This window comes from Haliaeetus leucocephalus, unplaced genomic scaffold (genome assembly GCF_000737465.1).
Source record: "Haliaeetus leucocephalus isolate CR32 unplaced genomic scaffold, Haliaeetus_leucocephalus-4.0 Scaffold819, whole genome shotgun sequence".
Taxonomy (NCBI): Eukaryota; Metazoa; Chordata; class Aves; order Accipitriformes; family Accipitridae; genus Haliaeetus; species Haliaeetus leucocephalus.
In genome coordinates, this window is record NW_010973255.1 from 3,320,715 (window position 1) to 3,346,143 (window position 25,429).

Here is a 25,429-nt window from a genome sequence, read left to right on the forward strand (position 1 = left end):
TCCCTTTTCATGTCATCCCCAAAGAAAAATAAGGAATGATGTAAAGGAGGCTTGCAGTGAGCCACAAACCGAGCAAGAAGGTATTTTGGAACTTATGTGTGAGGCTGAAATGTTCAGGAAGTGTACCCTGTAGGGATATATTTGAGCATCAACGCACTCTCCCTGTGTAACCTACATTCCTGTAGTGCTTTTTTTTCCCTGAAATAGATATACTTGTTACTCGAAGACCTATTTTAACTCCATAAATTCAGAAGTAATTAAATTACATTCAACAGTAAGGAAAAGTTGTTAAAACTTTTCCCCAAGTTAAAAACAGTAAATGAAATAAAATGAATTTTATCATTCTCTAAGAACTGTACAGAATTACATTTTAGGCTTAAGTTGATTTTTCTTTTATATCCAGGCTGCTTCACACTTGGAAGAATACAATGAAATGCTCGAGTTCATATTGAAATGGATCGAGAAAGCAAATATCCTAGTACACGGTAGTATAACATGGAATTCTTCCTCTCAGCTTCGTGATCAGTTTAAAGCCTACCAGGTGATTATATGAGCTATGAAAATTAAAGGGCAGTGTATAAAAGAAGTTATTTTCTAAGCAGTGAAGTTTTATTTCCTATACCTTTTTTGCCTCCTTTCCTTGAGGAAAAAAAGTCTTAAAATGCTAGGTTTCTTTTACTGTTCCCCCAAGTCTTAAAAAATGATTAATTAGTTTTGGACAAATGTTTTGAAGACTGAAATTAAGATATATTGCTGAATAAAGGTACATGATTCAAAGTTGATCTCTAAGTTTACTCAAGTACATTGGCTTCATAGTAGCTTATGACTGAGTACTGTGTCTATACACTGTGATTCTATCACACAGAGTACCTCATTGCAGCTAATATTCCTCTAGAATTTTAGTTAACCAAACATTATTTTCAGTTTCTTTTTTTTTTATTTCTCCTTTACACTAAATTGGAATAGCCTTTGTCCTCATCTGATGAGTTTAACGCCAAATGTTCTCAGACTGATACTCAATGGATGAGTTTCTTCCAGTTTCTTCCTGAACATCTCACATTAGAGTGATCTGCTGTCCCTGTGACAGTGCAATTTTTTCTGTGTGTGCAATGTGCAAGTGTGGTATCAGTGGAGCAGTTTGATAACGTTGAAGCTTGCCCAGTGTTACATGACCACATGAAACAAATCAAAGCATCATAAAATGACTATGTCTCACTAATGCCAAAATAAGACTGGATTAGTTATGTTTTTTATATATACATCAGTTAATTGTCAGCTGCATTCACTTACATTGGGACAACGCAGTATGTCACGCTTTCTTATTCTGAATAGGAAGGAACCTCCAGGCAATTTATCTTGAGGATAGCTGGGAGATAGCATTTCTGGTTTGTTTTTGCTATGGCTTTTTCCCTGGTTCAAAAATCAATGAGGATACGGGCTTAACTAATGCCATCCCACAGAACACTTTGGTAGCCATTTTTTAGGCAGCATTAATGGGACTAAGGCACCCAAGTGCTTTCTGCTGCTTCCTATTAGGTACATCAAGCTTCCAGGACAAATCCTATCCATAGATTGTCTATGTTATATTTTTACAGGCAAGCGTGTATAGCAAAACACTAAAATGAATGTATTGGTAAATACAGCTGCTGAAGCTTCATGACTTACTCTTCCATTTCCCAGTCTCCATACACTGAAGCACTTCAGCATACACTGAGAATTAAGCATATTGCCGAAGCCTTACAGGAAATCAGTAGAACTTAATCATATGCTTACAGATGTGTACTAATTGAGGAGTTTGCAGAACAGGAATATACTTAAAGATATGTTTAATCTGAAAATCAACTCTGGCATTCAGTTTGTTCATATCTCCATCTAGACTATGCTTGATGAGTCCGGAGAGATTCATGGTGATCTTGAGGCCATGAGTGAGAGGATTGAGTATCTGGCAAGTGTATACTGTACTGAAGGAATGTCACAGCAAGTGCTGGAACTGGGGCGGCGGACAGAGGAATTACAGCAAGTTATCAAAGTGCGGCTACCAAATCTCCAAGATGCTGCCAAGGTATATGAAAGCAGTTTTTCTAATGCTAGCTGACAGCTTAGAGTCATGTGTGCATCATGTTTCTGAGACATGTTGCGGTGCAGATTACCTGTGGTCTATAACAGGTATGATTGTGTTGTCTAAAGTTAGATATCTTGCGCCGTTTAAGATACTGCCTTCAGGTGCTATACCAGATGGGGACAAGATTCCTGCAGGTCCTGTCATATCTGCCCATTCTGGATGGATGTATTGGGGATAATGGTGTGTCTCAGTTGGCACTAAGCACCTGTGTTTAGATACTTGAAAAGTGTCTGTGTTGGTGCTTATACAGTGCCATTTCCTTTATTTTTCTCTTAAAAGATATCTAAAGCCTGCTATCTATTAATTCAGATCAGTACTGGACCAGATCAGAATTCCATAATGTAAGACCTACCTCTACAAGGGAGTGCCATGAAAAGAATGAACATGCTTTTTCATGTCCCTGACATTTCAGTGCAGCTCTTCCACATGGGTTTAGTGTTCATGTAAATGTGTGTTTTGCCTATGCAGTGCCTGAGGGCATGGTAAACTAGTGCAAGACACAGGGAAAAGCATAGAAGTCTTTTCTACCTGTGCTTACCTTCAGGGCAAGAAATTTTACCTTTTTTTTTTTTTAATTAATACAATAATTCAGGAAAAAAATTAATATTGGAATTTTATAATTAGTATATTTATAGGGGTTCTTCTGCTGTCACCTCCTACAATTACACACTACTATATAGGAAAATACTTAAAGACAACTAAGAGAATAGGCTATCACTAATTGTTAGGACAATCGCAGCTAAGGATAAAGTGGTCCTTCTCCACATTTGACTCTTACTTTACAACATTTATAGAATATAGGAGAAATGCTGCAGCTGCAGCAGCCATAACAGTGTAACAGAGAGGTTTTGAAAAAGACTTCTTTCCATTACAAAAGCACAAATCAGTAAACCGCAGTTTATAAGCTGAAGGCTTTTCTTATTTTTTAATTTATTTTTCATAGAACAAACCAGAGATTTACGTACAAGTAAGCATAGTAGAAGTGAAACTTACTAGCTTCAGTTCTCAGAGAAATATTGGAACAGTTGAATAAACTATTTGTAAATTGTTATAAGAAAACATGGAGATGAATAGAAGCCAACAAAAATTTACAAAGGAAAAAAATCATATCAAAAGTGACCAATTTAATGTGAAAGTAATAGAGTTTTATATAAATGTACAATATGTGATATATCTTGACTTTAATAATATTTCACATGATATTGTTATCAACACAGTTAATAAGCTTATCTGGTTGAAAATACAATAGGTATGTGTAAAGCTGGCTAGAAAACTTACCTGGTGTGTAGTTGTCGATGGTTCACAGCCCAAAAGGAGGGCTACATCAAGTAGGGTTTTGCAGGCTTCTCCCTTGGATCTGGTACTATTCAAAATTTTCATTAATGTGTTGGATGATGGTTTAGAGATCATGGCTTTCGGGATGCTTAGACAACACCAAATATACAGGGACTACCTGAAAAAAATTAGGCTGCTAGTCAACAGAGACGGGGCAAATTGTTACTTTTAGACAGGAAGAAACAGGCATGTGCTCCTCTGAATGAGGAACTACTGGCTTCACACACCCAGTTTAAAGGTCTTAAGTTTAATAATGTGGATCATGGAAAAATGAGTGAACAGTGCCACATTGTTTTAAAATTCCAAATGCCATGCAGAAAATAAAGTATATAATTGTAAGGTATGTGAAGTAAGTCCTTTTGTTCTACCTGTTGGTCACTAGTGAGGTTTCAGCTGTGACCAGTTTTGCACTTGAAAAAAAGATGTGGACCGACTGGAGGAGGAACAGAGGATAGTGATGATTGTGATATGTGTGTAAATTTGTAGACAAGATGCATGAAAAAAGATTATCCTAACATATGATGTATTCAGAGAGAATAAAAATAATTTGTTCTTCATGTCTGTTGTTAATGGGATAGTAAGTAGAGGATTGAAATTACACCAAAAGATAACTTTATGTCAGACCATCAGAAAAAACTTTCTACAGAAAAAAAGTACTGAAATAGTGGAATATGTTGTCTGCAGAGGTAAGTGGGACTCCACTGCTAGTGGCCTTTAAGAATGGCCTGTAAAGATAAGACAGTTATGTCCTGTCTTATTACAGGAAGATGACTAGAGGACATCTAGGCCTCAAACTTTATGAAATTAGCTTTATAAAGTACATGCTGTATTTGAGATTGAGGAATTACTTAAAATAATAACTCTGGCTTGTGTCGTGGTCTAACCCCAGCCAGCAACTCAGCCCCACAGAGCCACTCACTCCTCTCCCTCACAGTGGGATGGGGGAGAGAATCAGAAGGGTAAAAGTGAAAAAACTCACGGATTGAGATAAAGACAGTTTCATAGGTAAAGCAAAAGCCACGCATGCAAGCAAAGCAAACCAAGGAATTCATTCCCCCCTTCCCACGGGCAGGCAGGTGTTCAGCCATCTCCAGGACAGCAGGGCTTCATCATGTGTAACAGTTACTTGGGAAGACAGACACCGTAACTCCAAACATCCCTCCCTTCCTTCTTCTTCCCCCAGCTTTATATACTGAGCATGGCGTCATACAGTATGGAATATCCCTTGGGTCAGTTGGGGTCAGCTGTCCCAGCTGTGTCCCCTCCCAACTCCTTGTGCCCCCCCAGCCTGCTCGCTGGTGGGGTGGGGTGAGGAGCAGAAAAGCCCTTGGCTCTGTGTAAGCACCGCTCAGCAGTAACAAAAACATCCCTGAGTTATCAATACTGTTTTCAGCACAAATCCAAATCATAGCCCCACACCAGCTACTATGAAGAAAATTAACTCTATCCCAGTCAAAACCAGCACACTTTGAGACCTCTTTTTCTAGACTGTCATATGACTTGTATTTTTATCCAATATTTTAAAGATTTAAAATTCATTGTTAAAACTGTGAATTAGTTTTAGCACTGTATATAAGGGATGTAGCTACAAAATCCAGACAGATATATTTATAGTGGGGTTTTTTTTATTTTTTTCTTATTTAACCCTGAATCAAATGTGTTTTATTATAGGACATGAAGAAATTTGAAGTTGAGCTGAGAGCCCTGCAGGCTGCTCTGGAGCAAGCCCAAGCCACACTGACCTCTCCAGAGCTTGGGCATTTGAGCTTGAAAGAGCAACTTTCTCACAGACAGGTAAAAGGCCAGGACCTCAAAATAAGCACTTGAGTAGTGTCAGCTTACACAAAGAATAATGAATGTTTGTTGACAACGATTGTGGTGTTTCTTAGGTGGGTCATTTTTTCAGAGTCTAGCCCCAAATTACTGCCAAGGGAATAAGAGACAGAATGGGAAAAATCATTCCCTCAAAGGGAATGGTTGAAATATAATCCTTTATGAGTCTGTTCTTAGGTTGATGCAATTCTGAGAAATATGCATCCAATCCAAGTTTAATCCATATTAATAATAATAATAAAGCTCAGTTCTTATCCAGTGCTTTTCATCAACAGGTTCTTAAAGTACTTCAAAAGGAAGTCTAGATTGTTATCACCATTATACAGATAGACATGCAGTGAGATAGTGTGTTGCTAGCTCCCCCAATAGTCAACTGGAAAGCTAAGAGAAAATTCAATTTTCCCTAAGCCTAGTTACATTTTTGTATGTTTAGTTGAATTACCTCTGTAAGATATTGCTACTTTCTGTATTGCACTTGGCCTACTATAGAGATTTGTCAATTTGTTATTTTTGGTCTCAGTCTCATGACAAGAAAAATAACCCAAGTTATAGCTTTCTGAGTTGCTTAAATGTTTCTTGCTGTAAGCTAATATGCAGAACTAACTGTCTTAGTCTGCGAGTGAAAACTAAATGTCAACAGGTCCACTTCAGGATTAAAATCTGCAGAAAAACATATGGATGAAAGGTAAATTTGCAGAGCTTTCCCTTTTGATTAAAATATGCAGTCTTTATTCTAGGCACTTGCAGCCAAATTTCGGAATATGGCATTGAAGAGTGTAAGTGAAACTCATCACCCGCCATAAGACTAAAGGAGTACAGATTTTACATTGCTGTTGATGTGTATTCTTCATCCTGGCTCTAGCAGGTCTCACAGTATGACTTTCTTTTGTACAGAAAGGGGCTGTAGCCCCTGCCCACCTGTTTCACCAGACCAGAGAGGGGGTCTTGGAGAGTTCTTGGCTGGCATGCAGCCCCCAGGGTACCTCTGGGTGCCGATTGCCCAATAAAGGCACCCTTTGCCAGCAGTATGGGGCCTACCAGAGGAAAGGCCACACTGGTGATGTCTGAGGAATAGGTCGTTATACCAAATCTCTGGTTAGTTTATCCACCATATGTCAGGAAGGCACAGAAATAAAGAGCAAACCACAATATTCACGTCAGTATGCACGTCAGACCCATTTAGCTATCTTTCTGCACATGGTATAGGGGAAGGAGACAACCAGTCTCTTTATCCCTGTTTGCCATACACATTGTCTAGCTGATTTATACCTATTGAACTTAAAATATTATTCTAATGTGCTAAGGCCCTTTTCATCAACTTTGCCTTTTTCTTTTTTTTTTTTTAAATTGTTTTTCTATCTGTGAATACATTAAACTACCCAATTAAGATAAAAAGAATGCTGATCAAATCTATTCTCCAGTCATTGCACTTAGACCCTTCTCATACATATGAACAGACAGCTTGAATGGACATTGTGAACGGAACAGAGACTATTAACAAAGGCACACAGCACATGATTATTCAAACGAAAGGATTTCTGTGTAGCTGTGTTTCTTTCTGTTTGATTGCCTTTTAAATTTTAAGCAACATTTTCAGCTGTGGTTTGTATTTTCAAAGGAACGCTGTGAACACAATGGGATTTATTTGCTGGTTTGAAAATGTGCTTCTGTGTCCCAGCAGGGAGTTCACTCAGATTTTAACATTAAAATATGTGTATACATAAATGACTCCTATGCTGCTTTGATTTGTGGATTTTGTAAAGATATTTTTTTCAAATATGTTAACAGGAATATTTTTGTACTTAGACACTTAGAAATAGGTACTACTAGGCTTTTTAATGAATTATTTTTATTCCTATTATATGGGCTTTTTGATATTTAAAAGAATGCTCACTTCAGGATGAGCAACTCCAGACAAAGTGTGTCCTGATTATATTCAATTTAGAAAATAGATAATCAAATTTGTTTGGTTTAGTGCCTGAGCTCGTCAGTATTTTTCTTGTGCTGCGTGAAACGCTCTGGGAGTTCTGCAAAACTGGCTTACTGTGGCACTGACTTTGTTCCTAGCATCTGTTGTCTGAAATGGAGTCGCTGAAGCCAAAAGTTCACGCCGTCCAAGTCTGCCAGAGTGCCCTGAGGATTCCCGAAGAGGTGGTCACCGGCCTGCCAATGTGCCACAGTGCTCTGCGGCTCCAGGAGGAGGCCAGCCGCCTGCAGCACACTGCCATTCAGCAGTGCAACATCATGCAGGCGAGTGCAACCCCGTCCCGTAAATTACTCAGACTCGAGCAGTGCCATACAAATTGTGAGGAAAACAGAGAATTTCCTATCTCTCTGCATTCCTCTTTTCCATGTAGTACCACTAGGAAGATCCCCACTAAGTTGCAGTCCTTTCTGACTCCATGTTTCTGGGGGTTTTAACATTCATGATCATGTTAACTGTTGATTTAATCAGACTCTCATCTCAGTTCTCTCCTCGATCTTGCTACGTTTTTTGTAATGCTGTTAGGATTGACTAGGCAAGTAGCTAATATACAATTGTATGCAGTCTAATTCTATAATATATGTAATCAGTTAATGAAACTAATATATCATTATAACATCAACTGCTTAGAGTGATTGCATAAAAACTATTGGGTTAATTAAATAGTTTTCTAGGATAAAAACAATTATTTTATTTTCTCTTTATTTAAAATTTATATATATGTTCTTTCTGATTTTGGAGTCATTCAGCATCTATTAAATTTGCATTTTCAAGTTTTGCTAAATATAAGAAAACTAGGACTCATTTGATTGTTTGAATTCATAACTGAACATGTAAAATGTATTTCCAAAGATTAAGAGAATAGCCTTTTACTTTCTTGCTATTTAGTGATAGAAAAATACTTAGTGAGCTATACAACTACAGATCTTCAAGTTAGGTAACAGAAGAGACTTTAGATCATTAAGGATACTTAATGATACGTAAGTACAAGGAAGGATACAATGTCAAACTCAAAAGTTTTAAAAACAGGTTAGACAAACTGCTGGTGAATCTATGATAGAAAGAATTGATACTAGGCTGGTAGGATAATGGTCTGCATCAATCTTCATAATTCTCTCCCAGTTGTATTTTCTGTAAAATCAAACTTTTTCATATAGTCTTTCCACTTCATAAATGGAGGCTTGAAGTGAAAAAGCAGATGAAAATGCTTTATAGTAAAACCATGAGACTAGGCAATACTATCTTTTGGTGGGTATGTTTGGTGCAGGTACTTGCTGGAAGCAGAAGTTCTAGTTCCTTATATTGGATACCTAAAACATCATGTTATGTGAACTGTTTTTTGGAAATAGTTAAATAAATGAAACCATTGAATTCATTGCAGTTCACAATATTTCTGAAGGAACTTTTTCTTGACTATATTCCTGCTTTGCTTATCCAGATGTGAGTGCCAGATAGATGTAAGTTTTCTCCACTTCAGAAAGGAGATCAGTCATGCTTGGACTAAGTAAATATTTATTTTCATGCAGCCACTCAAGATGTTTTTTTCCTCTCTAGGAAGCAGTGGTTCAGTATGAGCAATACGAGCAAGAAATGAAACATTTGCAGCAAATGATAGAGAGTGCCCATCATGAGATCCAAGACAAGCCAATAGCAACCAGCAACATTCAGGAACTCCAGGTCCAGATTTCACGCCATGAGGTAGGAGAGCCAAAATGCAAACACATGGGCTCAATGGCAGTTCGTCCACCCAAAAAACTTTTCATAAGCAATCGTCATAGATTAGCTGAGTAGCTTCTCAGACTTGCTCCAGGCTAGTTGAACAGATAGACTTAATACCAGATACAAAACTCATGCTATTGGTACAGTATGGAGTTTTCATTTGTTTATTCAGTTCAATGTGTGCTAATCTCGAGGCAACATTACGACAAACAAAAGCATTGCATAATTAAGGGACAGTTAATGTAGGTACTCGACTGAGGAGTGTCCTGGAAGTCAATGGAGCAGATAGTCAGGTGAACACTGCTAGTTCAGTGATCATTTTTTATAGATATATATCCTGAAGTACTTACTCATTTCCATCCTAGTACTGTTATGTAAAAGAACACCAAGAGACTTGAATCACAGGAAAACCACAGTAGATTTGGAGCAAAACTCTGCAACATGTACTCCAAAGGCTTCTTTTAAAGTCATTGTTGGGAAGAGTTTTGTCCTGTGGAGTTACAGGTCCTGCCTTCAAACTCATTGATCGTCAGCACTCGAATGAGTTGGGACAGTCCCTGTGCAGCCCTCTCGCTGTGCTGGCATGGGAGCTCTTGAGCCCCTTTCCCCTTCGCCTGTCTCTTGTGTATTTCTTGGGATAGACAATGCACCACTGATCTCTGTGTGTCACTTTTGGCACCAGATGGCACCATTTCTTTACCTTTGAATTAAAGCTATCTGTGCTATTATGTAATATAACCTAATGTTATATGTGTTGCTCATTTTCTATCCAATTGTTACAAAAGTCAGTATGAACACAGAGCAAGTTGCCTAAAGAAACACTACTGTTTTTTTAGTACTGAATTAATAATGCTACTATTCTCTGTTCAAATGTTCTGGAACAGCAAATGCAGGAGAGTGGCTTCAGCAATACAGGGTAATATTGCTGGAGGAAGGAATGATGCTGCAGGGCGAGGAATTAAAAATGGGGCAGCTTAAGTTTCATCTACATTTGAACAAGCTCAGTAGCTAGGAGTCCTTCTAAACATCTGCAGGAAGACAGCAGCTTTACTCTATTGCACATGTTGAGATCAACCAGAGTGGACAGGTTTCATACTTGCAAGCTTTCCACATTTACGGGTAAGGAGTTTCGAAAGACTGAGATATGCATATTTTTGGCTCGTATTTTGTCTGCTAAATACCTGTGGAAAAGCATAGCGTAAAGGAGATATACCAAACCCTATATTATTACACTACTTCAAAAAGCAAGTCTGTCAAGATGCTTGTTAGTTGTGTTATTAATTTAAGAAGACATCAGTTACCAGATTCCTTGTTGAAGCCTGCAGGAACAAGAACTTAAAGGGACATTTGTATTGCTATATTTAGAATTAAAATAAGAGGAAGAAAGCAGCAGGAAAGTACACCCTGATTTGTAGGAAGCTTGTATTACTATGCATGTACGTAACTAGTTACATTCTAGACCTATGTTTACTGAACTGTGTTTCTTTCCGATAAAAATGTGGGAGAGTATCTCCATACTTGTGAATTATTTTAATGGACAATACAGTACCTCATAAGACATTGCTTTTATAAGTGGCTTTATTTTTTTCACAATTACATTTTTGCCTCCTTTTCCTTTTCTTTGTTTCCAGTTGAGAGAGGTATGTTAGATACTCAGTGCATTGGACATTAATGCCACAAACGTTATTGCATTTCAGTAATATAGATGGAGTTAAGAAAGTATATTGAATGACAATAATTTCCTACTGAGCCCCAGAGATGTCATTCATTGAGCATTAGTGAATGACTGGTACTTGTCAAACAGAGCAGGTAACTATTCCACCTGCTAGACATTAAAGTTATGGCTTGATTTGATTGCAGTTTGGTTTTTGATTGATCTAGTTGATGTTTTACACTCAAGACTTTGCTTAGTCTCCAAGGTAAGCCTTGGAGCTCCAAGAGAGCTCCTTTTGTTGCTAAAGTGACAGACAGTGACCAGGTACCACTGAAACCCAGGCAGTAAAGTGTCATCCTCAGTCTTTGTGCTGCTTCCATTTCTAACTCTGTATTTCTTGCTGTGACTGTTCTGCACTGTGATTTTGAGGAAATGGTTTCCTGAAAATGTTATACAACCAAAAAAATCTTTTAATTTTACCAGCCTGAAGCAGTAATCTTATTTACTTTTCAAAAGATATTGTAATTACTTATGATTATACCTGCTAGATCTTGCAATTTCTGTTGCTATTTTTCTTGAAAACTTGTGTTTGTTGAAGAAAGAAAAGCAGTTATAAAAATAAAGCAGAAATATGTATTAAAATGAATAATCACCAATTTAGCAGGCAAGCTTGTGAAATGTTTTCACTTTATAGATCAAAATTCTATCACGTTACTGAGTCTCTAGGGAGACAGGAACAATAGCTTTGGCAGAAATGTGAATCTTCCACCATTTTTTATTTTAAGTGTATTAATTGAAAGCGTTAAGACTGGACACTGAACTGGGCAGCAGTACAGGGTAGGAGAGAAGACAAGTCAGTTTCGAAGGCTATTCATGTTCGTCTTTCTTCTCTGACTAAACTTAAACTTACGATGGTGTTTGGCCATGCAGATAGACCATTTCATAGCCATAAAAACCAGTATTTTAAAATACACTCTGCTTTAAGCCAGATTCCCCAGCTCTTTTTAAGGAAAAGTTAGTGCTCTGCGCAGCTCAGCTTTTAACTCTGAAGACTTACACAAAACCAAAAGAAGATTAAAGTATAGCTTATCCAAACACTGGGAAAAAGCGATCCAGTCTGCATTTAATCTTATTATGTGACTGATTGTTCCTATCACATTTGATCTTGTTAGACCCTGTGAGTTATTGTTGGAACAATTCTTTCTTTCTGGCGAGCTCTGAATGGGGCATTCTGTACAGTTGCGGTTACCACATGACCTCATTTCCATGGCATGCACTGTGTGGAGAAGCTTCATCTTCCTCAGACAAATGGAAATAGAATGGGGAAAAAATAGGACAGGAAGAGGGAGAGGTGTTCCCCTTTACTGCAGTTGGACACTTATAGACGCCGTGTCAGGCTGGATGCAAGCGTGAGGTCTCCCTCCCTCTTTCCCTCCCCTCTGCGACTATCATGCACACAGTGCCTTTCGCAGCACTTTTGCAGCTTCGCTTCAGAGCTCTCGGCTCTGTGGTTTAGCTGTGCAGCCAGACGCAGCCTGACTTGTTCCCTCCGCTATCAACATCCTGCTCGTCAGCTAGTGCAGAGGCTTATGCGGGGTTTCTGAGGCAGCGCTAGGATGTTATTGGCTGGGCTTAGAGGAGAGAGCTTGCCTTCACCACGGAAGCCGAAATGCTGCTGGCCCTGTGGCCGTCATTGGCTGCCTCTGCATTAGGGAAAAAAAATGTTTCCTCAGGAGCTGGCTCAGAAGATCAAAGGATACCAGGAGCAAATTGCTGCTTTGAATTCGAAGTGCAAGATGCTGACAATGAAAGCAAAACATGCCACCATGCTGCTGACAGTGACAGAAGTGGAGGGGCTTTCAGACGGAATGGAGGAGCTGGATTCAGACCTGCTCCCAGCACACCCCACTCATCCCTCGGTGGTTATGGTAAGGAATGCATTGGTCTCAGTGCCGTTTATCTGAGCTGCTTGCTTTCGCATCATTGCAACACTACCGTGTAGCAGATTGCCGCAGCTCACATCTACGTTTTGCTTTTGAAATGGCTGGAGTGTGGCAAACCAAACAAGTTGCAGATTCCCCTTACTCTGTTTTGCTTTATATGGGTTTTCAAGACTTGTTCATAAAGGATGCAGTTATTTAACAGACAGATACCGGCAGAAGTTGTCTGTAATAAGATGCAAATATAGCGCTTTTTCGTAGCTGTCAGCGTGCAAGAGCAAATGCTAAGAAACTACTGAATTGCAGGAATAAGATAAAAACAGAATAAATATTATTTCATAACATGTTGCAGTGTATAGGTTTTACGCACCATATTTTTAAAGCTCTTGTCTTAAAATGTTGATGTGATAATTGACAATATGCTGCTATATTCTCAGATGAGTGTGTTGGAAATGAAAGCTGGCTAAATACTGCCATAAGCCTCATCTTTGAATTACTCTGCTTTTGTTTGTTTCTAATTGGGTCTCATTACAAACATAACTGCTGATGCTATGGAGATTTTTGTCTGAGTGAAAACAGAGTGCGGATTTCCGGATTTATCACTGTGTAACAGCATTGGGGAAGCAGGAAGAATATGTTGCTACTGGATTGTGTGTATTTTATATTTCAAGTCTGTTCCTTGTTCTAACCAGGCCTGGATACTGAGGCCAATACTGCATTATTCTGTAGCTCTCCATAGTATTCCCATCTGTGGCAGTGATTGTATTAGAAGACACTTAGGCAAACCCTAATTTGTTACGATTGAGTTGCTCACTATACATTTTCTTTTAAATTCATTAGGGTACAGGAAAGCATGTTCATACTGAAGTATGACAAGTGAATGAGACTATTAATTCAGCCAGATTTTTAGATTGGTAAATGTAAGAGCATAAAGTATGACTAAATAATGTCATGGTGATTCTGGCCATGTGTTGTTTTTCTTGTTTTGATCTCAACCTAAGCCAAACTGAAGTTGAGGTAACTGACTTTCTTCCTGTGCTCTGGGGTTGCTTTTCCTGTGGCAGATGACTGCTGGTCGCTGTCACACGCTGCTCTCCCCTGTCACTGAGGAGTCTGGGGAGGAGGGAACCAACAGTGAGATTTCTTCTCCACCCGTCTGTCGCTCTCCCTCACCTGTGGCTAATACAGATGCTTCTGTTAACCAGGTACCTCCCTCTTGGCATTCATTCGGCTTTTATCTCAGACATGCATGGTTCCATTCCACAGGTGGTTTATTTAATTCTCTGAAATAATGTTTACCCATAGCTCTAAGGAACTGAGGCTTTAACCTCTAACCTAACTGATCCTTCAGGTTCTAGTTCAAAATGGATACAGATATTGACTTCTGAGTTTAAAATGTATAAATCTGGTGTTACAGCTATTCACTATTTTAAAAAATAAATTTTAAGTGACAATTACAAAGCTCTTCCATGTCACTTCTCTTTTCTATTTATAACCTAAGGGTTTTTTTCTCAGTAGCACTTAATGGAAACTTGCATCCTGAGAAAAAAATGCAATTTTGTACTCCCCATAATAAAACATTGCATTATGTCCATATACATCTATCTTGCTGTACATTGGCATTGTAGCATTGTAGTCAGAGTCTGGTATTTTCCACTTCATACCATTTCAATTATTAAGTTTCATGTATTTTTTTCATGTATTGTTCATTCCATACTTTCCATGACAGTCTATTTTAAGTGCTAATGAGGCAGATCAGTGAAATCACTGAAGTTAGATTTTAAATCAAAACTGAGGCCTCTCACACTTCCAATAGGAACGAGTGTACAACAGCATTGATTAAAATGCAAGCAATGAACCAGCACATTGAGCATCACACCCATGAAGGCACACGTAAAATGTTAAGCTTTAGAAGTTTAGGAACTAGCCCTAGGAGCAGTCACTTCCTCACTGAATTCATCATGTTGTGGGTTTTGTGGTTGGTTGTTTCATTTTGCATTTGTGACTGCTTCCAAAATGACCACTGCAGACTTGAAGGGTAGAGTGTGTTGTGTTGCATTGTTGAGTAGAATTAGAGAAGTTTGAGCAAGATGCCCATTGATTCCTTCCACTAATTTCAAAGATGCATATGGTGCTATAGAAGTTGCTGAATATAAATGATTTGTTTTCATGAACTGACGTGAGAAAGAATACTAAGGTAAGATAGTAAGAATGGTGACAAAATCTTCAGCAGCATAATTAAAAAAGTCACGTAGGGAATGAGAAGGATTTTTCTAGTGTTCTGTTATTTCAGATAATCACAAATTTCCTAGTAGAGTTTTTACTTACAGTAGAAAGGCACCTATATATTTCAACACAAAAATCTTATGACAGTGTTAATCAGTGAAAAAGTTAAAGGAGCAAGAGCAGCTTGCTTCCTAATAAACAAAGCCGATGTCAGTTCATTACATTTCTCTGAAAATGTAAAACCAGGCTAACAGCTCCGGTAACTCAAATAGTAAGGAAAGCCCAGTGAAGATGCTGTTGCACTATGAGCTGACACCAAAATGCAAGTTTTAGAACCTGTGATTTACTAGGACAAAATTGAACAAAAAGATGATGTCTTTCATTTAACAGAAGATGTTTGAAAGAGATAAAATCGATGGTGTTATAATAGTCTAAAAAACTTACAGGCGAAGGTTTCTTCAGTGTGGTTAATGTTGAAATGAACTGCACAGACTAAGCAATAAGCGGAAGAACATTCCAAAATGCAGTGGTTTACTTACAAAATGCTTAGGTTCACACTCATATGAGATTAAAACTAAAGAAGCTATGAAACTGCCAGTGCTGATCATGATGAATGCCCAGGGAGACTTCAGGAAAGAAGGTTGGTTAAAAAAAAATAACTCTACATATTAGTGAATTAGGAGCTTAAATGTAAGTTAAAAATATTTTGTATTCACTAAGACTCAGCAAAACTAATTTGGAAATGTTTTGTTTTAAAAAGTAGCCAATGTTAAGCGAAATAATTTCTCACAGGAAGATCACCTGCAAAATACAAAAAAAACCCCATGTGAACAGGAACTCGAGAAAGTAAAGAATTACATTAATTTAGTCTTTGGAAAAAAATTAAAAGCTCTTATGAAGTCGGGTTGGGGAGGGGAAAGGTGGGTGTTAAGACTGTTGTTAAATTCATCCCTAATAATCTCTCTACAGTCTTTCATCAGGATTTCTTAACATTTCTTAATGGTGAAATGTAGCTAGTCTGAATTCAGACATCTATGCACTATTTTTACATTACTAACAAGTAATGAAAATATAAAACAAGTGCCAACTGTGTATTAGTGGAAAGACTGGTTCTACATATTGAAATAGATTAAAAAAAGACCGTAAATACAAGAAAGTGACAGATCTAGCACTCTTATAAGGTAACAGTTGCCCAGGTTGTTTGTTTCATACTGAAACTCCTCTAAAAACAATGGAGTAGGGGGGGAACTATAAAAATGTTAACTTTGAAAAGGTTCAGGAATTTCATAGTATATTATATTTCAGTAACAGCTAAAAGTTCTTCAATGCAGTTTATTGTGATGTGTAGCAAAACCAGACACTTAGAATCATAGAATCATTTAGGTTAGAAAGACATTCAAGATCATCGAGTTCAACCATCAACCATGCCCACTAAACCATGTTCTGAAACTTCATCTGTGCTGCAGTACTGAATGAGAATCCTTTGGGCCTAAAACTTCTCACACTTACCCAAAGATGTAGTTGATTAAAATTTCGCACATTTTTTAAAACTTGTTTTCCAGATACACAATGCAGAGCAATTGAACTGAAAAAGCTGGTGTTATCACTAAGCCTTGGAGGCCACAGCTGATTCTGTGCTTCAAGCCTTCAGCTCTGGGTCACTGTTAAATGTCTATCTCCTTGTACACAGCCTACTTAATTATTCTTTCTCCTTCCATTACGAAAACTCATCTAGGGTGCAACAACCCTTGTTAAATATCTTTTGAAATCTAAACACACCCTTTGACCCTACATCCTAACAACAAAGCTTGACTACTGTTCATTGGCTACTTTTCATAAAAGTGGGCATGAGATATTATGGCTTTTACAGGGGCAACAAAATATGTTACTTGTAAAAACATCTGGATTCACACTACCATCATGTGAAAGCTCTGCCAAAAAGAAACTGCCATGTTGTATGCTCCAGAAAGTAGTTGAAAAGATGGGGAAAGGGATTGCTTTTCCCTCTCTGTAAATGCAAGCCCTTTATTCTGGAAACCATGACTAAGAAGTCTCAGAAGCACAGCTTTTCTATTGGCCTTGAGAGAGACTAGCTAAGGGCTGGAGAGTAGCTGCAGAGAAGGCAAAATGAGAAGTTGCCTGCACTGGTGCAATTTTTCACCGTGACTTGGGAAGATCACTTGTGGTCAGAGTAAAAAAATTCTGTTTCCCAATTATTGCCTTTGAAGAAGTACCTCATCTGACACTTTTGGACAATTTGGTGGGAGTGACCTGGTTTCTATGCTCTTCCAGAGCTTGTTTGGTTTTGTTCACATACTGTGTTAGATAACATACTGAAATGACATTGGGAAATAAAGATTCTGCTCCAGATCAGGGGACAAACAGGGGGATGATCACTTCCCCGGTACTGCTGGCCACACTACTTCTGATACAGGCCAGGATGCCGCTGGCCTTCTTGGCCACCTAGGCACACTGCTGGCTCATATTCAGCTGGCTGTATACCAATACCCCAGGGCCTTTTTGGCTGGGCAGCTTTCCAGCCACTCTTCCCCAAGCCTGTAGTGCTGCATGGGGTTGCTGTGACCCAAGTGCAGGACCCGGCACTTGGCCTTGTTGAACCTCATACGATTTGCCTCAGCCCATCGATCCAGCCTGTCCAGATCCCTCTGTAGAGCCTTCCTACCCTCGAGCAGATCAACACTCCCGCCCAACTTAGTGTTGTCTGCAAACTTGCTGAGGGTGCACTTGATCACTTGTCCAGATCATTGATAAAGATATTAAAGAGAACTGGCCCTAATTCTGAGCCCTGGGGAACACCACTTGTGACTGGCCAGCGACTGGATTTGCCTCCCTTTGCCACCATTCTTTGCGAATTTGTATTTATACACATTTACACTCTTACATTTGCTGTACAGCAAATGGTCTGTGGCCTATTTGGTAGACACAGTTCTGTAAGCTGCCAAGTGAAAGGCGCTTAGTTTTCTCTCAGTCACATGGCTTGACATGCTGAATTTTCCTCCTCATCATACAGGGTCAGGACAGAAGAAATTTGAGAAATTTGCAATCATTGGAGGAGGATTTTCCAAGTACACTTTTCAGTAGATTTTGAGCAACTTTTTATGCAAGTATTGTGATAAGTCTTGAGAGCTGCCTGAAAGAAGATTTGGTCCAACCTAACAGAAGTCAGTGGAAAATCTCTTACTGATTTCAGTGGCAGCAAAACTGTGTCTTAAAGTTTTCACTGGGGCGTTTACAAATTCAAAATGATTGAGGAAAGTGGACAACAGCTTCTGTGTCACATCGTCTGGAGCATAGTTCACTAAGCGAGGCTACTGAGTGAGAAGAAGGAAGGTTGTAGCATTTCTCACCTTCCAAATAGATGTGGTGGTAACTGTTATACATGATTTCAGTTTTAAATAATCCTTGTCGTCAAGTCTGCTTTCCTGACTTAAATATAGATACTGTGCATGTTTCCTTAATTTTACATTTTCTGTAGATCTTTTTAATTGTCACCTGCAATAGCTGAAGAAATGCCCATACACTAAGTATAGAAGTTCTGGTGAGAAACAGTTCCACCCTGAATTTTCAACAGTAATTTGAACATTTGCCCAGTTTCCTTAGTACTTTTGGTCCCTTTTCCCACTATCTTTTATAAGTTAATTGAGAGTACCTGTTTGTTTGAAGTCTTACTATAAGCTAGTGCTTCAAACTCTTTCTTACATCATTGACTAGTCCTACAGCATATTCCTTTTTGGTTCTTCTGTTGCCTTCTCTGTGCTAGTGTTCATTAGGGTGATATTCTTTGCCACCTATATACCATAACCCACTGTCTGTTGTGATGGGTTTTCCCCATGTGTAGTTGTGATGATGCTAGAACAACACTCCCACTTGTAGCACTCCTAGCCTTTCCATGTCCGTCCACAGTTGCCTCCTGCACCTCCAAGCTGCATCCACAATCTTCATCATAGTGAAGCTCCAAACCATACTAAGTGTACTACTATTAAATATTTATTTACTGTGTTGCTCAGAGGTTTCCCGGTGGTTTTGGCTTTGTGGGTTTTGTTTTATTTTAATGGACACATGCAATGGGGCAGTATGTGGGGGGATAATATGCAGTATCTTTCATTTTGAAAGTGCAATAATGTGCTTCATGCTTGTAGGACATTGCTTATTACCAAGCCTTATCGGCTGAACAGTTGCAGACAGAAGCTGCTAAAATTCAACCCAGCACTTCAGCCACCCAGGAGTTTTACGAACCAGGCTTAGAATCAGCCGCTAGTGCCAAATTGGATGATTTGCAGCGTTCTTGGGAAACACTGAAAAATGTGGTAAGTCTTCATCTGGAAGGTTCAAAATGATCTGCTAGCTTGTAAGGAATAAATTGCAAAGAACTGGTTCAGCTAATATTCTTCTCTGCAATTCTTGGTTTTCAGATGGTAACAGGAATTGTTAGTTGTGATATTATATTATATTTTTTCTGTTTGAAAGCCTGTGCAGGATGGACTTCTATTAAGAAAAGATAAAAGTTATTAAGGCTGATAATTGCCTTCAGAAATATTGGCTATGGTCAGACTATATTCCATAACCTAACAGGGAAATCCACTCATGCTGGATGAGCTGGCAAAAAAAGGCTCAAGAATCCAGTTTCTCCAAATACTGAGTCAACAAGTTTCTACACGGTAATGCAGCAAAATCATTCAGTGGTGTATGAAAATGGTCAAAGTTTTGGTCACGTGGTATAAGTTTTAATTCTTTGCAGAGGCACAGTAGCTACTATGGGGTATTAAGAAATATGCATCTAGCAAATGGTGCACATCCGCATGTTTGAGTGCATAAAATCTAAAATAAGCATGAGAATGTGCCTAGGTTTTCCCTGCTTATTAAAGTCAAATTTTTTCAGTCACAATCTAGAGTTTGACTGATGATGTTTAAACGGATAAATATTTTTAATATGGATGTTTTGCTTTATAATTTATACTTCTGAAAAATTGTTGCAAGTTTTTGGTTTTAGTCTTGTAAGCCTAGGGACGTATGAAGCAGAAGAAAGAGCAAATCCTGTATCAGAGGACAGAATTTATACCTTCCATTCCTCTTCAGATCAGTGAAAAGCAGCGCACCCTCTATGAAGCTCTTGAGCGTCAACAGAAGTATCAGGACACACTCCAGTCTATATCCACAAAAATGGAGACCATTGAGGTCAAACTAAATGAGAGTCTGGAACCAGCCAAAAGCCCGGAGAGCCAGATGGCTGAACATCAGGTAAAAACTTATATGTGAGAAATAGAGGGAGAACATGCATTACCTGTATACCTTTAGTTCCCTTTTTTTAGATAGTAGCATTCTTCATGGCTGGATGCCTCAAAAACGTGCATTAGTTGTATGAACCTTCTCTGTTAACCGTATGTCTTGCCTTTCTGCTATTCTAAAGATGGTGTAATGGTGATTCTTTTAATAAGGAGCCTTTTTAAAAAGTAGAATAGAACATAACATGTTGTCCAATTGAAATTTTCAGCAAAATCTTTTGTCAAAGGTTGTGTTCAGTGACACCTACACATACTGTTCTTCGGCATAAGTGCTATGAGCATATATCAGACTATTTATAATGTTTCCAAATTTACTAAGATCATAACCAATACTGATGCATTGTAAATTGATCTAAATACAATCTTCGCCTTGTTAAACAAAACAGACAATGCAAAGCACACAAAAAATTCTCTCCCAAGGGAAGTCTTGGGAAACGATGCTCTCAATAATAAGAGAATACTTTATCAAGTAATCATTCTGACATTTGTCCAAGTTGTAATCATCTAAGCTTTCTGTGTGATAGCTTGAAACTATCTGGTGGGACCGGTTCTCATTTCAGTGGGAACTCCATGACCTGAAAAGGATAACATTTGGCTTTTGTAGCACTGTGTGATGTCTTGTGCATCCAATGTGTGTATACTATCAGACAAGAAAGTAAAGTATCTGCTCTAAGGTATTGTTAAGGCAACATCCTTTTGTGGGTATCTTGGAAACTAATTTGTAGAATAAGAATGATAGTAAGAACTTCTTTTACATCATGGAGTTGATATCTGGATGTTTACATATATTGCTGGATGTTCTTTGTCCAGTTAGTAAGGTTTCAGGCTGAAGGCTAACTCATGCCCCTATTTTTCTCTTACAAACACACACTCACTCACTTACTTGTTCATTATCTTCACTTTATCTACTGGAATTCCCTGCAGAAAATTTATAGGAAGAATAAATCTGTATGTATAATATTTCCAAAAGAATACCTTCTTGTGATATGTTTGAAATTCAAGATAAGTAATTAGATCCATATTTCAGTTATCAGATGCATGACCCTAGCTTAAGCATCTAAAAGCAGGACTCAGTCCTGAATTCTGACTCTACCAAACCAGCAGTGATATATTGCACTACTCTGTGTTCCTCATGCTCCCTTGGGACAGTCATCTTGAATTTTATATTAAGCCTTTGCCTCCTGAGATACTTTCTTCTCACTGATAAATGAAGCAAATACTTTCTCTGCTCTCATTTCTAAACAGGCTTTGATGGATGAGATTTTAATGTTACAAGAAGAAATCACTGAGCTTCAGACATCATTAGCCCAGGAGCTGGTTTCAGAACCACTGGATGCAGAAGCTGCCGATCAGCTGGCATTGCAATCCACTCTCACAGTCTTGGCAGAACGGATGGCCACGATTCGAATGAAGGCATCAGGAAAACGACAACTATTAGAGGTATAAGAAAAAACCTCTAGGATTGGGTCTTTTGGATCACATTCCAGATTTTGAGAGCCCCTTTTGGTAGACCTGTACATTCCACAATGTTCTTAGTCACCACTGAATGCTGATAATTAAGTCATTTTCAGTTCTGCTCATTTCTCACAATTCCTTTCAGTAATAAATTATCGTTCTTCTTTAGCAAGCCCCTCATCTTAATGCTAGGTGATAAGTAACCAGAAGGAACTTGGAAACACACTACAGGAGTCATATTATATATATATAAAAATTTTTTTTTTTTAATATCCACTTTGACACTTTCTCCACAGGAGAAGTAACGAAGCACAGGTATTAAAAGTCATGTTATCTACAGTAAACTTTTGAGGAGTCACCTGTCCAAACTGGGAAAAAAGAGAAGGGGGAAAGCTTAAAACAAGAAATAACACCTCTTCCAAAACGTTGCATTGTTGTCTATGCTCATCTTCCCAGTGATTTTCATGCAACCTTTTATTATGGAAGATGCACCCCTTTATTTCTTTGCCTACCAGCTTTACCAAAACTCCTTTAATACTAAGGTGATTTTTAAAAAGTCCTTTACATATAAGAATGTTGCTGTGTATATTATATAGGTGAGAAAATGCTTTCATACTAAATCTGGCTATGGTATGGCTACTTTGAACACTGCGGGGCAGCTTTACTGCTGTACTGCTAAGAACTGTAGCAGTGAATTCACAAACACAGCAACTGCTGCCTTCATAATTTCCAGCAGCAATCGATTCTGAGAGACTGAGTGAGAACTGGCTCTGTGGATCTACCTGGGTTACAGGGTGCATTGACTGCATTAGTTCTGTGCAGTTACCTGAAACAGTGAACAGGTCCTTAGAAAATATCTTTGTTATTCTTAAAAAATTGCACTAATTTTTTCCTTCTCAGAAGTAAAGTGGCTTTTACATAAATATAAGAGGCTGAAAGTAGAATAGGGGTCTTAATGTTTATAACTTGCATCCCATACAGGATCTTACAAACTCCTTGATTGTACTTAGGAGGAGATGCTAACTAATAATTTCAAGATAAAGCATGAGTCAGATATACTACTCTTAACTATGGTTAGGATTCTGACAGTTACTTTGATACAATAGTACAAATATCCCCCCATAATCCTGGCTTAGAAATACGTATCGTAAGTAGACAATATTCAGTAATTTAACCTGTGCATTTTATAGCTCTGATTTCAAAGATAAAATCTTCCAGAATACTACAGGGATATAAATATAGAAATACGGATAGAACAGGTAATGAAAACATTTTGCTGTTGAGGGTGTGGATTAGTAATATTGTTCTTTCTGTTGACCTAATTTAAATAACTAGACCTTGAGAACTGTTCAGCTCTGGATTATTTGAGACACTTAACAACTATCATTATTCTTTAAATTATTCTAACATGCAATTATTAATTTCCCATTAAAATTAAGCATTCAGAAAAACTGTGTGAACACTCCCCTGTGTGAGGGATTTGCCCTGCACATACAGGTCTGAATTTCCTTACAGAAGTGTGGTAGGTTGACCCTGGCCAGCAGCCAAACACCCACCCTCACTCCCCTCTCCCGTGGGATGAGGAAAAAATAGAAGGCAGGCAAAAAGACTCACGGATTGAGATAATGACAGCTTAACAGGGTAAGGAAAAGCTGTTCGTGCAAGGAAAGGAAAATGAGGAACTTATTCACTACTCCCCCATCAGCAGGCAGATGTTTAGCCACTTTCCTGGAAAGCAGGGTCTCAGCAGGTCTTAACAGTTGCTGGGGAAGGCAAACACCATAACCACAAATTCCACCCCCCCTCCTTCCCCTGAGTTTTTATTGTGGAGCATGATCTCGTATGGTATGGAATATCCCTTTGGTCAGCTCAGGTCAGCTGTCCTGCTGTGTCCTCTCCCAACCTTTTGCCCACCCCCAGCCTACTGGCCTTTGTGAGGGGCGGTTGGAAAGAAAGCCTTAATGCTCTGCAAGCACTGTTCAGCAATAGCCAAAACATTGCTATGTTATCAGCACAGTTTTAGCCACAGTTGCAAAGCACAGCACCGTAGAGGCTGCAGTGAAGTTAACTCCATCCCAGCCAGATCCAGTACAATCTCCTCTTGTTCCATACCGCTTGCAGCATGCTCGGGTTCCACATTATCTGATGCATCTAAGTATCCTCTGACCATCCCATTCTATCTGCTCCTTATTCCTCTACTCTCTCCAGAGCTCTGTATCTCTCTTGTACTGGGGAGCCCAGAACTGGACACAGTACTCCAGCTGTGGATTCACCAGTGTTAAGTAGAGGGGAAGGATCATCTCTGTCAACCTGCTGGCAACGCTCCTCCTAATGCAGCCCAGGATAGCATTAGCCTTCTTTGCCCCAAGGCCCCATTGCTGGCTTGTGGTCAACATGGTGTCCATCAGAACCCCCAAGTCCTTTTCTGCCAAGCTGCTTTCCAGCTTGGGGCCAGGGAGTCCGTGTTGCTGCGATGCTGTTGCTGCAGCAGCCATTGGAGCTTAACATCCTTCCACACCCCTCAGCACACAGATCCTCCGAGAGGCCGGACAAGGTAGACAGCTCATCAGTCTTCTCTTTACCTACAATGGCTACAGCAAAGGCCCACCAGTACTCTGTTGGGTCCTTGAAATACCCCTCTCATGCCTCTCTTGAGAGAGAGTAAGGCTATCTAACAGCCTGCCGCTGCCAAAAAAAGGCAAAGCTGCTCTCTTTTCCCTGCAGCAAACTCCCAGCTCTCTGTCCCCATGCGTCTGTCCCCCTAAGCAAACAGTTCTGTGCTAGTTGAGCAAACTGAGTCAATGTGGGGGACACCCAAAGGAGAGCAGCCAGAGGAGGCAGAAAAGACCTCACCTTTAGAAGGCTGTAATAGCAGAGATCTACTGAAGGAAGTAGAAATACAGTGACTGAACTGAAACAGAATTTCAGTCACCAAAAAAGCCTGCTCATCAATTGAAAGCAATAATATTTTGTAAAGATTTCCAACTTATGGATGAAATGGCTTATTATGGCTTTTAAATACTATATAGAAGTTGTGTAAGACAGAGAGGGAAAATTGTTTAAAAGTGATTGTCATGGTTTATTTCTTTTAAAAAGGAAAATATAATTTGTACTTCTAGGAAAAACTGAACGAGCAGCTGGAAGAACAGCGGCAAGAGCAGGCTCTTCAAAGGTACCGTTGTGAAGCTGATGAGCTTGACCACTGGCTACTCAATACCCGAGCAACGCTGGACACTGCTCTGGTTACTGCTGAGGAACCTATGGACATGGAAGCACAGCTGGTAGACTGTCAGGTAAAATTATCTGTCCTGTAATGTTTAGATGAACAGGATGGATATAGCTTTATCTGAATGAAGAGGCAAATATGGAGCGTTAATGTTAAGACCATTATTGAGTGGGACGAGCCACCATTTTAGTGGGGAAGAAGTTTCTGAGCCCCTTAGCACCTCAGATATGCTCAGTTGGCTTCATCAATGATTTGTGAAATAAAAAATAGCTTGTTCTTCATTTCTTATTAGAGACTGCAAACAGTGCTTTAGAAAGCGCATATAAACACAGCGGTAGGCAAAAAAGATATCCTGGCTGCAAGAACATTGGAAGCTCTACTACTTTCAGAGGGCATTTTGTTTTGCTTTAAAGGCCTTGTATTCACTTCATTTACTGTTTTTGCTCGGCTCAAGCTAGAGTTGTTGAACAGCTCGCTTGATAGGTATGAAAACACCTGCAGTGTACTTTCCTACTCCTCCCTTTCCAGCTGAAGAACACACTTGCACTAGCAGTGGTGAGTGGGACAGTGTTGTGTTTTCTTCAGGAGTAATCCCTACCCACATTCAGCAGTAAAGTATAATCACCAGTAGT

At 39.0% G+C, this 25,429-nt stretch overlaps 1 protein-coding gene across 1 annotated transcript in view; it reads left to right on the forward strand.

The window, feature by feature from the left end:
• SYNE1 (spectrin repeat containing, nuclear envelope 1) overlaps window positions 1–25,429 on the forward strand; it is a 250,787-nt gene that overhangs the window by 135,345 nt on the left and 90,013 nt on the right. Inside the window, exons 83-93 of the mRNA XM_010581892.1 lie at window positions 404–541; window positions 1,877–2,062; window positions 5,129–5,251; window positions 7,358–7,540; window positions 8,829–8,972; window positions 12,381–12,575; window positions 13,652–13,792; window positions 18,974–19,141; window positions 19,911–20,072; window positions 21,362–21,556; window positions 24,691–24,864. Coding sequence (XP_010580194.1) covers window positions 404–541; window positions 1,877–2,062; window positions 5,129–5,251; window positions 7,358–7,540; window positions 8,829–8,972; window positions 12,381–12,575; window positions 13,652–13,792; window positions 18,974–19,141; window positions 19,911–20,072; window positions 21,362–21,556; window positions 24,691–24,864 — 1,809 coding nt within the window. The remainder of the gene's footprint in view (window positions 1–403; window positions 542–1,876; window positions 2,063–5,128; window positions 5,252–7,357; window positions 7,541–8,828; window positions 8,973–12,380; window positions 12,576–13,651; window positions 13,793–18,973; window positions 19,142–19,910; window positions 20,073–21,361; window positions 21,557–24,690; window positions 24,865–25,429) is intronic.